Here is a 13,724-nt window from a genome sequence, read left to right as displayed (position 1 = left end):
GGGGCGTGACAGCGGTGATCCAGTGCTTGGGGGGCTGTCACGCCATGCCCCAGGAGGAATCGGCATTCCACCTCACATTCCAGCACAGTTCCCAATTAGCCCATTTACCCCTGCCTATTTAATGCTGCCTCACACTCTTCCCGGTGCTCAGTATTAGGGTTTTCCTGGCTAGAGCTACTCCCAGTCTAACTGTTATTCACTACTTGGTTTTTGGCTTCCTGACCCTGGTTTGTTCTCCGTCTACGTCTCCTGGTTCGGTTTTGGTACTTTTGCTCTCGTTCTGGTTCTGACTCTCGGCTCCCTTACGGATTACGGCTCCGCCTCTGGTTATTTGTACTTTAGCACCGGCTAGTTTACCTACGGCTTTCTGACCTCGGATTGTTCTTTCGACTACGCCTTTTGGTGTTTGCCCTGGTTTTCTGCATAGGGTCCTCACTACTATTCCTAACAGGGGCGTGGCGCAGGCAAACGAGTCCAAACAGTCCAAAGGGGGAATCCGGGGCGCAGTCCAGGGTCCAGGAACCGGGAGATCCATCCGAGACGAGACAAACAAGGTTAAAATCTGGAATGGGATTCGGAACAGGAACAGGGAATAAAAACAGGGCAACGAAGCCTGGCTCTTCGAGCCCCGGACTCAGATGGTCAGGACCTGATGAAGCCTGTGTCGTCGGGTCTCTCCTTAAGAGGAGGGATGATGACCGTGACAGAATCATTTGAAGGCTCAGTACATTTTCCAAACAACCACGGGTCATGGTATTTATTTACCCTCTAGTGAGCCCGTCTGAAGATGACCCGTGTCCCTTAATCAACGTAATTACTTTAACGCATCATTCAGCACATTTTTCAGCTGTTAGTCTGATGACCTCCTCACAGCATAGGCTCCCACCTGGCCTCAGCCTCTCTTAGAAATGGCACAGGTTTGTAAAGCCGTCACACTGAACATTTGCAGGTTCTTACATTTTAAATTTGCTATTCAAATGCAAATATTCTTCCCAATCGAACTAGTTGTTCACTCGTGGTTCAGTGACCAGTATTGCTTATTTCATAGAGTCAGAAAAAGAAAATGTCATTTTAGAAGATGAATTTTAGCAGTGTGTTTTTAAAGTTTTGCAAACTTCAAAGGTCTGGTGACTATTATAATGTATTGTCATGGTTTCTTACAGTAAATAAGCAATGTCATCAACAAAACAAAAGTTAAATACCCAGGAACAGGTAAGGGTTTATTCCCTGCTGAAAAGAGACGTAAGAAACACAACATTTCGGCTGTGGAGCCTTCTACTTCGGACCTGAAGAAGGCTCCACAGCCAAAACGTTGTGTTTCTTACTTCTCTTTTCAGCAGGGAACAAACTTTACTTGTTCCTTTCCAGCCTACGCATGCTGATGCAGCTCCCTACTTGAACTACTTCAGTTTAATACTCAACCTACTGTACACATTTCTTTCAGCATAGTGATAAATCAATGCTATATTTTGGTCATGGAGTCAGCAACTCAAGAGTCACTGATTCCCTGTAGTGATTTCTGCCGCCTGCAAGTACTATATAGAGAGGAGGAGGAGAGCTACTCCTTCAATTTAAAGACAATTTAAACAAATAAGAAAATTGTTTCCCCCTCTCATAACATGGACAAACATGGCTGTTCACAGCATTGACCATATTCTCAAGCTCTGGAAATAGAAGAACATGAGCAAACAATTTGTTCCATTTTACTATGCGAAGAGGCGGGTTTGAAAAATAAATTCTCAGCGTTTAATTACAGCTGCTTGAGATTGAAAAAGAAAGGGCACCGTCTTGCTCCTGGTGCCCAGGGAGACATGAACAAGGGTGGTGACAGCCTCATGAAAAAAAAAGTCACTTCACAGCTTTCAATAAGGGAGCTGCTGACATCCAGAACACAAACCAGCACCAGATGTAGCCCAGAGGCATTGCACAGCCTTATCGCTGCCTCCAAATCGCTGTGCCTCTGCAGTAATGTACCCTTCAAGGTGCCGAGTTTAAAGCCCCCTGTGGCACAGGAGTCAGTAAGAGTACAGAGCTGGCTTGCAGGCAGGAAAACTCTCTACTGGAGTTGGACCTCAGCTTATAACACTTCCACAAACAATTCCTGAAAGGCAGAGGAAGCCAACGCTGCATTTCAGCCACCAGGCATGGTGGAAAACGAGTACCTCTGGGTTTCATTGCCTTTTCATGCCATTTGTTACTGCCACTAACTCACCCGGCTTCCCTACGATCAAGCACGACACAGATTTGAAATACATTTAGCAAGTGTAAAAACACGTAGGGTCAGGTAAAAGTTAAGCAATTACACAAATCATGAAAAAACTGATACTGTAACTGAATCAGGAAACATTCAAGTGGCACAGTAAAAGCAGCTGAGCTTTGACTATATTTATGAAGGGTTGCTGTGTTGATTTAAACTTCATAAGCTTAATATATGTTAAAAGACCTGTAGAACTTGTTTTTAAAAATGACTAAATGACTTTGAGGTGACATGAAAAGCTTATAAATTTCGAACTTCTGTTTCAGTGTTTTACTCTGTGCACACTACAGTATGTCATTACACCTCATACCACCTCCTCTTCTCTCTCAGGCTACCCCTGAACCCCAAAATCCTCTTGCTCAGATACTCTATCAATCACACATCTATCAATTGACTTCATTACTCTACTCTCCTCCCCACTGAGAGCTGGTGTGTGGTGAGCGTTCTGGCGCACTATGGCTGCCGTCGCATCATCCAGGTGGGGCTGCACATTGGTGGTGGTGGAGAGGATCCCCATTACCTGTAAAGCGCTTTGAGTGGAGTGTCCAGAAAAGCACTATATAAGTGTAAGCAATTATTATTATTATTATTTACACTTTGTTCTCGTGGTCATGTTGATATAGCACGCAGGAAAAACTCACCTAATTAAATTAATAACTGCTAAGGCACAAACAGACCTTCATTTTTCAGCAAGATAAAACCAAAACAACTGCACTGAAGACAGAACAAGCACAGGCAGGGAGAAGAAAACCATTAGTAAGAGCCATTATTTTGTTAATTTTACATTTGCAGTCAAGCACAATTACCCATGGGCTATGAAAGTCTCTTTCCCCTCCTGTTAAGAAATAATAAAAAAGAATTTGCTTATTAAAAAAAAGATCCTGGCAAATCCTTAATTTGGGACAAGGCTAGGCCTGTGTGTGATGTTAAAAAAAGCTCAAGCCTAGAGATTCCCATTCGGTCTCTGCTGTTACTGCAGCAAGGATGCCAGAGTCTGGGGAGGCTGATCTAACCACCCAGGAATTCTCTGGGGAGGAAAGCTAGTGTCCCAACAGTAACAATGGCCGCTGTCCAGCGAATGCTATTAGACCAGCGTCTTTACTTTCGTCAGGTCGCGTCAAGACCGGCCCTTCTTTTCAACTGCAAAAGCTCCTTTTCTACAGTACAACAAAAAGGTAGAAGCAAAGGGCATGAACAGATGTACAGTAAAAGATCCTGTGGAAAATCTACTCGAGACCTGCAAAACCTTTATGAGTGCACTTTGGTATACCTTGAAGTCGAAGGTAGCAAGTAATATATTCCTGGAAAGCAAAAAAAGCTTTGCTCTGTTACCAGTGTTTGATATAGTCCTTGTCTAGTTTTATAGACATAATGATAAGCGTGTTAACCCTGGTGTCCTGGCTCAGCTCCACTCTGGGCTTGCACAACCTGGCCTCCCTGCAGCTCCCCTTCAGCTCAATCCGTAGAGCAATTTCTCACTGAACCTCCTGAACTGCAGTGCTGAGGGGCTGCTGCATGTCATCCAGGTGGGGGCTGCCCCTCAGAGATGGATAAAGTGGGTCCCCTCCTATTTGTAATGGATTTGAGCATTATTTGGGATTGAAAGAACATCATACATACTGTACAAGCCACTAATTGATGCGAACAACTCAGACTAAGTCTGCTGTCTTTTTTGGTCATGATTTTACAACCACTAATGCATGTTTACACATTATGTTCAGAAGGGAAAAACATGAATAAATGGCTGATTTACATGAAAATGTATTTAACCTTTTTCAAGGAATTACAACAATTTAGGATGTGCTTTCATCTTTTAAAGGCCAATGCTTTTCAACAAAATACACCCCTTTATTAATATTTTTCATAGCATTCAGTCACCCAGCTTTAACAGTGTATCTCCATCTTAAGTCTCCTTCCAGAGCGTATTTGGACTTGTAGGGTCACACATCCAACTGTTGTGACACTTGGGTTGATGAGGGAACAGGTGAAAACAGCACCTCAGGTGCGAGACAAGTTTTTCTTCTTCACAACGAAAGGAGAACAAATACAGTTACATTAACCCACAGAGATGCAAAGCTTTCATGCGTAAAACGTGCACCTTCAGTGAAAATGCTGGGTAGCTTTCAACCAGTAAATGAAAGAAAAAATTAAAAGTGGGAAAATTTTTTACAGGTGGTTAAAGTCTGAGGTAATAATAATAAAAACTTTATTTTATATAGCGCCCTTAAAGGTGGCTTCTCAAAGCGCTGAAGAATACAGAAGATAAAACACAATTACAATATATAGAGGAGACCGTGGATGGTGGTACTAAGAAAAGCAGAGGGGTGAAGAATAGAACCAGTTCAGTAAAGGCTTTTCTGAAGAAGAGGGTTTTGAGTCTGGATTTGAAGGAGTTTAGAGAAGGTGACTCTCTGATATCCTTGGGAGAGAGTTCCAGAGCTTGGGGGCATAGCAGGAGAAGGCCCTGTCACCCATACAATGAATAAGAAGGGTAAAGGTTGCGAGGTGGGGAGTAGAGCAATAATAGTTCAGCCAGGTACTGAGGTGCCAAGCCATGCAGAGCCTTATAGGTGAGCATGAGGATTTTAAAGTCTCCATGGAATTTGACGGGAAGCCAGTGCAAGGAGTCACTGATAGGAATAATGTGAACACTTGCACTAGACCTGGTCAGGATTCTTGCTGCTGAATTTTGGACATACTGCAGTTTGTTCAGAGTAGATTTAGATACCCTAGCGAGTAGAACATTACAGTAGTCAATTCGAGAGAACACAAATGTGTTGATTAGCTTTTCAGCCACAGTTAGTGATAGCATAGGGCGTAGTCTAGTGATATTTCTGAAGTGAAAAAAAGATGTTTTGACAGTATGCTGCACATGTGGGTTGAATGTTAAGCCAGAATCGAATATAACCCCAAGGTAACACCAAAGGAATAAAAAGACAATTTCACCTTCCCTTCCTGCTCTGTATGACCCTCTCATGATCTTGCCAGAGTTCCTGGCACTCAGATAAAAAGTAAATAAAGCAAGTCCAATCATGATCAGCATACAATATACAAATAATAGAAACCATGGTAACCAACTCTTCCTATCACTGCAAAATGTCTTAGTCTCTTTCTATGCAAAATAGTTAGAAATTAAACGACTTCTAAAAATTGTGGAAAATTTGTTTGAGGAACTCCTGCGTTTATTCAATCTTGTTCTAAATTGGAAAGTAAATTCAACCTTAACAATATTTAGGGTTACTGCTGTGCTCATAATGGTTTATTCCTGACTTGCTGATGAAGGCAATAAGGTGAGGTGGTTTGCGTTCAAAAACCAGAAGCTCCAAAGTGGGACACTTCGCTCTGTCTAAAAGGAGATTGTGGTCATGGAAGGCTGGTGTTGAATGAAGAGGCAGGTTGGACAGTAGATGTCCCAGGCAGGTTTCTGGGATACATCTGGCCCTCCTGGATGCAGCTCAGCATCACATCACGACTACACATGCTCACATAGCCTGCACCCAACAGAGCAGCAGCTGTGTTTGGATTGGGCTCAATCCATCACTCAGACACAGCGCAGACGAACTGAGGGGACAGCAGCAATGGATTCGAGAGAGACTCTTTATTATCCTGGAGGGGGGAGGGGGCAAGATGTTTTACAGCAGCATGTTGGTGTACAGATGGGCAGAAGAAAAAACAAAACGACAGGAACAACAATATCCATACATATTGACATAGAAGGTCAAGTGTTAAGTAACGATATGGCTACAGGTATGCATGAGAACTTGAATCTGTTGGTTTTGGAGTTGGGGAGTCGGTATCTGCGTTCTGATGGGAGTAACAGGAAGTTATTAAACAAGGTGTGTGAAGGATCGTCACAGATAGATTTTGCTTTACGCAAACCACGTGAATGATAGATGGAGGAGAGGGCTGGAAGATCAGCACCAATGACCTTCTGGCATATTTTCACCAGGCTGCCCAGTTTGAGCTTGCTTCTCAGATTCAGGTCGTCAAACCAGCAGATCAGGGCAAATGCTAGAACAGAACAGTGCTCCCACAGGTGAAGCAGAGCCCATGCCACAGGCGAGGCAGAGCTACTGCACAGAGATGTACTGTACTGTACATGAGAAGCTACTGGACTAAAGGAAAGTCCTCCCAGAGGAGGAATGGAGTGGGACAAAACCCATACAAGAAGATGACACCGGCACAGGTCCAGACAGAGATGAGAGTGCTGCTGTCTGTTTTGAGAGGTCTCCATAAAACTGAAACCTCCATTTGTGATTGCTGACACCGCGGGTTTGTGATCAGTTCTTTCTTTTCACACTGAGAAGACACAGAAGCCTTCTAATGGGGTGAAAACTGTAGTACAAATGCAGATTTTATTGGCAATTTGGTATTTTGTTTGCATATTAACTTCACCAGTATCCATAAATGATCAAAAAGAGAGGGGAAAAAAAACTTCCCATCTTCTAGGTGTCCACATAAAATGTGAGGATTTAAGTACTGGCCTCTGTTGGATTTAGCCAAATAAGCTTGTACTGTACTTCACCAGTAGCAAATTCTTGTCACATTACTATATGCTTGCCAGCGGTTACCCAATTCAAAGCTGCCATTGAGAGCTGGGCTTGGAATTTGGGACTGGTGGGTGGGCTGAGGCTTTAATTAAAATTCAGCAGTGGTCCTGTTGAGAAAAAAACTAGGATCAATGTAGCCAAAAGGAGCCACAATCCTACTGGTCATTTTCATCATGAGAGCTCCAGAACATGCAGGACCTTTGCCCTCACCTCTCTTCCAGGGGTTCACCCAAGTTAAAGAAATAGCCTTGGGGCTCCTGACTGGCTCCATTATCAAAGGCCTCTTCACAAGCCCTGTCTGGGCATTACAACACAAGGATTATTCAATTCTACATTGTGCCGGACCCAGATTCCCCGGGGATGATGCAAAACTGGCACAGCCCAGCCAGAAGTCAGGGTGGGTCAAGGTTGTCCAACAGGTGCTTGAAAGTCTGCTCTCCGGCACCTCAACTCAACCCTGTTCATTTGGGCTATGGGGCTTCGTAGTGCAAAAAGAAGAAGAAGGCACTCCAGTGCAACAATTCGCCCTATGCACAAACATGATTAGTTCTGGCAAAGGGTGGTATGAAAAAGAACAAAATAAAATAACTGCAGGTTTTAAAAGAAAAAAATAGGCTTGAGCCAGACTTCCATATTGCCCACAGCACACATTACAGCAGGGCAGAGGGACTCTTGAGACGCAGTTTGTCGGACCAAGAACAATGCACAGGAAGAGCGTTCGTAGAGATATTGACGTTTCCCCAGGGTAGTTCTTTTCTCTCCCATGATGTTTATCAAGCTGTTGATCACAAAGATCCTTCTGATTAGGTGGTACACCTGGAGGTTTGGACAGTTAAACGCTCAAACTATATTCACAGACTGCTCTCTTGCATGCATTCCACATTCCTTGGTCTTTACATTTTAACCCATTCTGTTGAGAGACTTCATTTTTTTAAGGGCAAACCGTAATAATGTCTAAAGAGTTCAACCGTCCTACTATGAAACACCTGTGGTATCACTGTGGTAATTTAGCAGATTTCACAAGTGGTGCCCTACACAGACTATAAGAGGACTTGTTTAAACAATTCAAAGTAGTCAAACGGATGACAAAAAACTTTCATCCAGCCGTTGTCTAACTGCTTTACCAAATGCAGGGCCACAGGGGAGCCAGATCCTATCCCAGCAAGCAATGGGCACAAGGCAGGATACAGCCTGGATGGATGGAATGCCAGTCTATCGCAGGGCAGACAGAAACACACAAGCACACACTCACACCAGGGTCAATATTCCCCGAAGCCAACTAACCTACAGTACCAGCATGTGTTTGGACTGTGGGAGAAAACTGGAGCACCTGGAGGAAACCCACACAAACTTGGGGAGAACATGCAACCTCCCCACAGATAGTATCCCCGGGCCACTGTACCACTGTGCCAGCTCAGAAACAACAGTGGAACAGAGATGGAAACAATAGGAAAGTGCAGTACAGGTACAGAAGGCATTTTCTTACACATAGGGTTGCAGGAGTGTGAAAACCCCACTCAGCCATTTAGTTAAATTTGATGCCCTGGCTTCTTTCAAGAAAGAGCTGGCCTGCTTGAATACTTGGAAGCAGGGATTTAAAAAACAACAACAAGGGAACCCAGTCAACTTCAGAATCAACACTTAAACAAGTGCTGTAAATAAAACCTGAATACTTCATCAAATGACTTCTACATCATCTTTTAGAAAAGGCACATATAACTATGTCTTGCAGAAAATGACTTCATTGGTTACTTAATATACTGTACTTCTTTTAACTAAACCAGGACTCTAAATGTAGCCAGCACGAGACTCATGGAATGATGAAGGTCATGCTTCCAAAAAAAAAAGATCTGCACATCTACAGTATAACAATGACACACACTGTATATGGACTCAAGAATCCAGGTCACTGTATCCCTGTCTGTCAGGATATCTTTCATGAAGTCAGCAGACCCTTGTAACAGTCTGACCAGAAACATCACAGACAGTAGGGAACATCAGCAGCCAGTGTTTTACACTGCACAATACATAAGTGCACAGGAGGCACTTTGAAACAGAGTGGTCCTCATGTCAGCACAAATAAAGCCTATAGAAATGTTATTACGTATCTCATTCTTATGTTATAACAATCATAACTGACTGCTCAACACTTTTCACCACTCCTGAGACATTACTGTTCTATTAATGATTTGACAAATGCTCAAAGACGCTGCACAATGATCTACAGTACTGTACATCACTGTGGTGAAAAATGTGTTTTAATTCTTTGTTGAAAGACACTGGAATTGTTAATAAAAGTTTAGGTTGTATTGATGAAGAAATATGGAAATTGAAATGCTTTCCAGTTCTCTTGGGAAAGAGAATGCTAAAAAAATATATGTGTTATATCACCCCGCTAAATAGGGTTAAGGTAAAAGAATAATATTCCCCTAGCACTGTGGGTAGGGTGATGTTGATTTTGTGGCCATATCTGTATTCCGAACACACAGGAACGCTCATATAAGACTTATACAATTTCACAATTTAGTTCTCCACATCGAAAAAGGTCAATTAAAGAACTGCTGCCACTTAGTTTTAAAGCCAGTATTGTAATAAACATTAGCATTTCTCAAAGATTCAGCTCAAGGATGTATCACAAAGCAGTAAATGTTTGAAAAACCTTAGCCAAATTTTAAATGCACAAAACTGTTGTCTGCTCATAACAGGACCTAACAGGTTTATGCTGAGGCTCATCTTCATTGCCATGTAAGGAGAGTTTTGGCCTACCAGGAAGAACTTGGCATTGTAAGTTTTAAAAAGTTACTCACTCAAGTAAACCATCTTAGTCCAAATGTCTCGGAGACTAACTTGCCCAAGAGCAGGCACGAAAGCAAAGCAAATGTTTAAAAGTGCAAGACCCCAGTGTAATGCTCTCCCTCAGAGATGATGAGCAATTCTGGGAATTTGTCTGTCTGGTTTTGGAGATGAACTGCAAACCCTTTGCAGAATGTCTCATTCGCTTTCAATGAATTGGGTTCTATCACCTTGAGAGTAGAAACTCACTAGAAACGTTTTTAAAAATACTAAAAGGAGAATTTTAAGTGTTTTGAGGGGGTGTGAAATGGAGAAATAGTAAACCATTGTGTTTAACTGCTGAGGTAACCATGTGAGAGAATTAAATTTAATGCAATACAAGCAGTGGTGAAACTGGGCATTTCCTTTAGAATGGAGTCAGAAAGGATTAGATTTGCACAGGTCAACATAACAAAACTGCTACACTAGAATTCTTTATTCCTTGTGGATTGTTCTGTACCAAAAGACCAAGAGACACTTATACCGTATATTCTGAGCCATACAACGGAAAACTGGAACTACAGTATCTAACCCAGTAGAAAGAAGACTTCCAACATTTGATCATCATGTCTGAAACTGTAAGAGGCGAGAAGTATTTTTAGTTGAAAAGCGAAAGTCGAGCTGTAAACATACTGGCGAGCTTTTGCATTGCATGACCTCAGTGAAACAGTATGTCTTCTGAGAGGGAAGAATTTAGATCACATCCCAGCTTCACAATGCTGGAACATTAAGACTTCATAAAGTAGGGTTCATGCACTGGGCTTCCAACACAAAGAAAATCAAATAGGAGTAAAAAAGACTGCAGGAGATTTCCCGATAGGAAACTAGGTACAGTATAGCTTCTCTGTACACCTTATTCTTTCTTCACTGCACAACAAGCACAATTATAACTTACAAAACTGTACAGTACAGTAAGTCTCCCCTCCCTTTTGTCTAAAAACAGCTTTGTGAGTCAACTAGTACCAGAGGTGCCCAGTCCAAAGGCTGTAAGGGCTGGTGTCTTTGCAAGTTTCAATCTCAGTTTACTAACCAAAATCTCTCCACTGGACTAATTTAATCATTTAACTCAGCTCTTCAGGAGATGATGCTTTTAACAGACCTAAAACCCTTGCATTTACAGTATTGGACAACATTGGCCTGTGCGGAAAAAAACCTTTCATTTTCAAACCCAGGTGAAAGAACGTTTTTCACCCAGCTCCTGTGTAAATTATTTTTGTTTCAGTAAATACAGAGCTCCTTCTCCCCGAACCCACGAATTCCCACATACCTTAAGGGCAATGCACATTCCAGACACCGCTATCAAACTGTGAGATTAACTATACAGCTCTGCACAAGTGGAATTAATTTGGTCTGTCACTCTGTCTGCGGCATCCTTCCTGCTGAGGGTAAATGAATTTGCTCGAACAGCTCTTTTAATTAGCAAAATGAACTCTCAACGAGCTGCCGGAGTGTATGTATAGGTGTGTGAATGAAAGCAACAATGTGTGTATGAGTGGGTGGAGAAGGAGTTCACATTTGTAGAAAGATAAACTGGTTATAAAAATATTTTCCACTGTGTTCCAAACCATACCAAGGGAAACAAGTGCTAATGTGTTATTCTGTGTTCAAACTTTTTGCATATAATGTTTTAACCGCCGTTGTTAACAGCTCAAAATCATTTTCTTCATCGTAATCAAATAGTACAATGGACAAAGCCGACAGAAAACACCAGTGTGGCCACGACGGACAAAACGCGCAATCACGATAAATCAGAAGAAATAACGACTAGTTTTCAGTTTCAACGATAATCCTAGAAACAAAAGGCAGCAGATTACGCTGATCCGGGTAGACAAACCCTTGTGCTGCGGGCTCCACGTCCACCCTGTGATCTGCTCTGTGCCTTTCAAGCCCGGTCAATCCTGCCAGCTCTGGAGTTTACAGAGCTCCCGTTTGCTTGGCCTTCACGGCAGCTAGAAACTTTCAGCACATTGCAGTCTTAAACCGCCGCCAACTTTTAAAAGGGCTATAACATACTGTATGAAACACAGAAAGTCCAATTACCGTACACCCCCCCAGTTCTTTAAAACAGACAGTAAGTATGTTATTTTCTCAGTTACGCTAAAGAGCCTTTGGACCTTGTAAAACTTCGAAAGAGGGTTAGTCTCATTCATATTCTGCCAGATACTAACATGACCTAAGAACGTGTTTGTCGCTTGACTGCGAGGCGGTTCTCAAGTTTTTTTGTATTATAATCAAGTTTTCATTTCTGAGCAACAGCTACAGTATGTGGCTTCAGCAATGTCTACAAACCTGTACCTGTTCACTGGGTGCGATGCTACAGTACATGCAAGTATCTGCCGAAGATTAGAACCAACAAAAAAGTTGGCAACCGTTCTAATATTTATTGGGACATTTCTGAGTAGGCGATTATTTTTTTCCGCGACTCAACGAGTTTTCCAACTCGACTTCATCGGAAACTTTAAGTACCCGTGAGTGACAGAAGAGTTCAGGAGAATCGCCCCAAGAGCAACTACACTAACTTACAATCAAGAACCTCCATCTAGCCCGCAAGCAACAAGTGCAAAGACACGCAGAAGGAGCGAAACGTTCAGGAAAAAACCGATATAAACATATTTTATTGACTTGTTTAAAAGCTCACGAAGCGATAGCTGCAGTCTTTGAACGAAGGACGTGTGGCCAGACAGTTAAGATCTACGGAAGTGTTGTGGTTACGAAAGTAACAAAATAACGTTGCACTGACAGCACGTATTTATGAATGTAACTCTCTGGACCAGGGCTCTGTAACGGCGGTCCCCAATGACTGCATTCCAATTAATATTTTAACTTAAGTAACTGAACCGGTTCACTTAAATAAATTCAATCAAAAGTATTTAAGAAAATTAAAAAAAACTCAGGCTGGACGGTAGCCCCCTGCGCCTCACATTAAGCCCTGCTTGTTTTACCTCAGTAGAAATGGTACGGTCAGTAATTTGCCAGCAAGGTGCTGCTACCCATCTTTGTCCATAAAAAAGAAACAGGGCAAATCGTAAGGCATGCAGACGCCAGAGAGACCAACTATGAATAGCCTGTTTCTACGGATAAAATTAGCCCAGCTCAGCTTCTCTTACGCGACACGTCGCTCAAACTAAAATATCTGCACACAGTCCCAAACCCACGAGAGAAAAAAAAAGCCAGGAACAGGATTTTTTCCCTCACTAAATCATAGCAAGTCTGATTAGACCCAAGATATTTCATTATTCACCATCCTCCCCGAGCGCCCGCAACATTTTCAAAAGTTGCCGAAAGATGTTAACCGTACTTTGCGCAGTGCTAGAAGGCGCACATTTCTCTCATAGGCACGATGTCAGCCCCCTCTATAGTGTGCGTGTAAACGGTCAATATAGAACAGCGTTTACTTACATATATCAGTTGTGAGGTTAAGACGAAGGTGACGATAAGTCCAGAGACCCCGCATACAGTTCTACTTGTCCCCATTTTCTGTAACCCAGCTGGTTTATTCACACGCTGGGGGAAAGGGAGAAAATCAAAGTCCTTCTCTTTCTGGTGACTCAATACTTCTTTCTTGGTACTTTGATTCACGCTTTATATGCAAGGCCACCGGCTTCTTTGTCCCACGCCCCGCAGGGACTTCATGAACCGGATAAAAGTCGGCCCGCAGTCTCGCTACCAACTCTTTTACGAACGTCTCTTCCTCCTTCCCACTCCGCGATCCTCCACACTCCAAAACTTTCTCCCGAGCTCTGCTAGCCAGCGCAACTGAGACTCCAAATCCATCTGGAAACTGCTTTCCCTGCCTAAAGTAAAAGACGGGGTGGACTTCGGGATTGTCAAATGTCGGAGCATAGGTTCTTACAAAGCTTCTCCTTACAAATCTGTAAGAAGACATTAACCTTAGAGACGTCGGAATGAAAGTTCTTGTTATTGCAATGAAAAAAAAAGTTTTATTTCAATTTTTGTTAATGGTTGGGTGTTTTTGGATTGTTCTCGTCGGTTTTCTGCTGTAGCGTCGGGTGATTTCAATATCCTTCCCTGCAGAAATGTATAAAATGTATTTCTATAACTGTTTTTTAGATCATAGAGAATAT

At 42.5% G+C, this 13,724-nt stretch overlaps 1 protein-coding gene across 13 annotated transcripts in view; it reads right to left on the bottom strand.

Annotated features, from left to right (window-relative positions):
* hspg2 (heparan sulfate proteoglycan 2) overlaps window positions 1-13,397 on the bottom strand; it is a 222,900-nt gene extending 209,503 nt beyond the window's left edge. For all 13 annotated transcript variants that reach the window (XM_069183859.1, XM_069183863.1, XM_069183864.1 and 10 more), the window contains exon 1: window positions 13,039-13,397. In XM_069183859.1, the coding sequence (XP_069039960.1) occupies window positions 13,039-13,113 (75 nt within the window). In that variant the 5' untranslated portion in view covers window positions 13,114-13,397. The remainder of the gene's footprint in view (window positions 1-13,038) is intronic.
* Between the last annotated feature and the right edge of the window lie 327 nt (window positions 13,398-13,724).

This window comes from Lepisosteus oculatus, chromosome 25, assembly GCF_040954835.1.
Source record: "Lepisosteus oculatus isolate fLepOcu1 chromosome 25, fLepOcu1.hap2, whole genome shotgun sequence".
Lineage (NCBI taxonomy): Eukaryota > Metazoa > Chordata > Actinopteri > Semionotiformes > Lepisosteidae > Lepisosteus > Lepisosteus oculatus.
The sequence above is the reverse complement of the archived record's forward strand: the minus strand, read 5'-3'. Positions and strand labels throughout refer to the sequence as shown.